Source organism: Emiliania huxleyi (assembly GCF_000372725.1).
Source record: "Emiliania huxleyi CCMP1516 unplaced genomic scaffold EMIHUscaffold_34, whole genome shotgun sequence".
NCBI classification, from domain to species: Eukaryota; Haptophyta; order Isochrysidales; family Noelaerhabdaceae; genus Emiliania; species Emiliania huxleyi.
Genome location: NW_005199443.1, coordinates 219036 through 220190, shown reverse-complemented (window position 1 = coordinate 220190; position 1155 = coordinate 219036). Strand labels below are relative to the sequence as shown.

Genomic DNA, 1155 nt, shown 5'->3' with positions numbered 1-1155 from the left:
ACTCGACCCCTCTGACCCAGCGACGCCTCTCCCGGCCGGCCAGCGCGGCGAGATCTGCATCGGCGGCATCCAGGTCGCGAGATGACCCGAGATGACCCGAGATGACCCGAGATGACCCGAGATGACCCGAGATGACCCGAGATGACCCGAGATGACCCGAGATCTCCATCGGCGGCATCCAGGTCGCGTATGGCCACCTTAACTCTCCCCACATCTCCCCACACCTCCCCACATCTCCCCACATCTCCCCACATCTCCCCACATCCCCCTTGCCCCACCACCTCGTGTGTGTGGAGAAGTTTACCTTACCTTACCTTACCCACATCTCCCCAGGTCGCCTACGGCTACTTGGACCGGCCCGAGCTCACCGCGGAGAAGTTCGTGCTCAACCCGCACGGCGCTGGCTGCTCTCTGCCCACATCTCCCCATATCTCCCCACATCTCCCCACACCTCCCGCACGGCGCTGGCACGGCGCTGGCTGCTCTCTGCCCACATCTCCCCATATCTCCCCACATCTCCCCACACCTCCCGCACGGCGCTGGCTGCTCTCTGCCCACATCTCCCCACACCTCCCGCACGGCGCTGGCTGCTCTCTGCCCACATCTCCCCATATCTCCCCACATCTCCCCACACCTCCCGCACGGCGCTGGCTGCTCTCTGCCCACATCTCCCCACATCTCCCCACACCTCCCCACATCTCCCCACATCTCCCCACACCTCCCGCAGGGCGCTGGCTGCTCTCTGCCCACATCTCCCCACATCTCTCCACATCTCCCCACATCTCCCCACATCTCCCCACACCTCCCGCACGGCGCGTGGCTGCTCTCTGCCCACATCTCCCCACATCTCTCCACATCTCCCCACATCTCCCCACATCTCCCCACACCTCCCGGACGGCGCGTGGCTGCTCTCTGCCGCTCGGGCGACTGTCGTGGGTGAGGACGCTTCGGACCACTACACCGCTAGGCCCCGGACTGCTCTACCGCACCGGCGACCTGGGCAGCCGCGACGCGGGCGAACGGCTGCAGTACTTCGGCCGCGCCGACCGGCAGGTTACCCGAGATTACCCGAGATTACCCGAGATTACCCGAGATTACCCGAGATCTGCAGTACTCTGGCCGCGCCGACCGGCAGGTCGAGGTTGTATAGAGAGG

The 1155-nt window shown here is 65.3% G+C and overlaps 1 protein-coding gene across 1 annotated transcript in view; it reads left to right on the top strand.

Annotated features, from left to right (window-relative positions):
- EMIHUDRAFT_207972 (hypothetical protein) overlaps positions 1-1155 on the top strand; it is a gene marked incomplete at both ends in the record, with an annotated part of 7071 nt that overhangs the window by 792 nt on the left and 5124 nt on the right. The window contains one exon of the mRNA XM_005773310.1: positions 942-1053. Within this exon, the coding sequence (XP_005773367.1) occupies positions 942-1053 (112 nt within the window). The remainder of the gene's footprint in view (positions 1-941; positions 1054-1155) is intronic.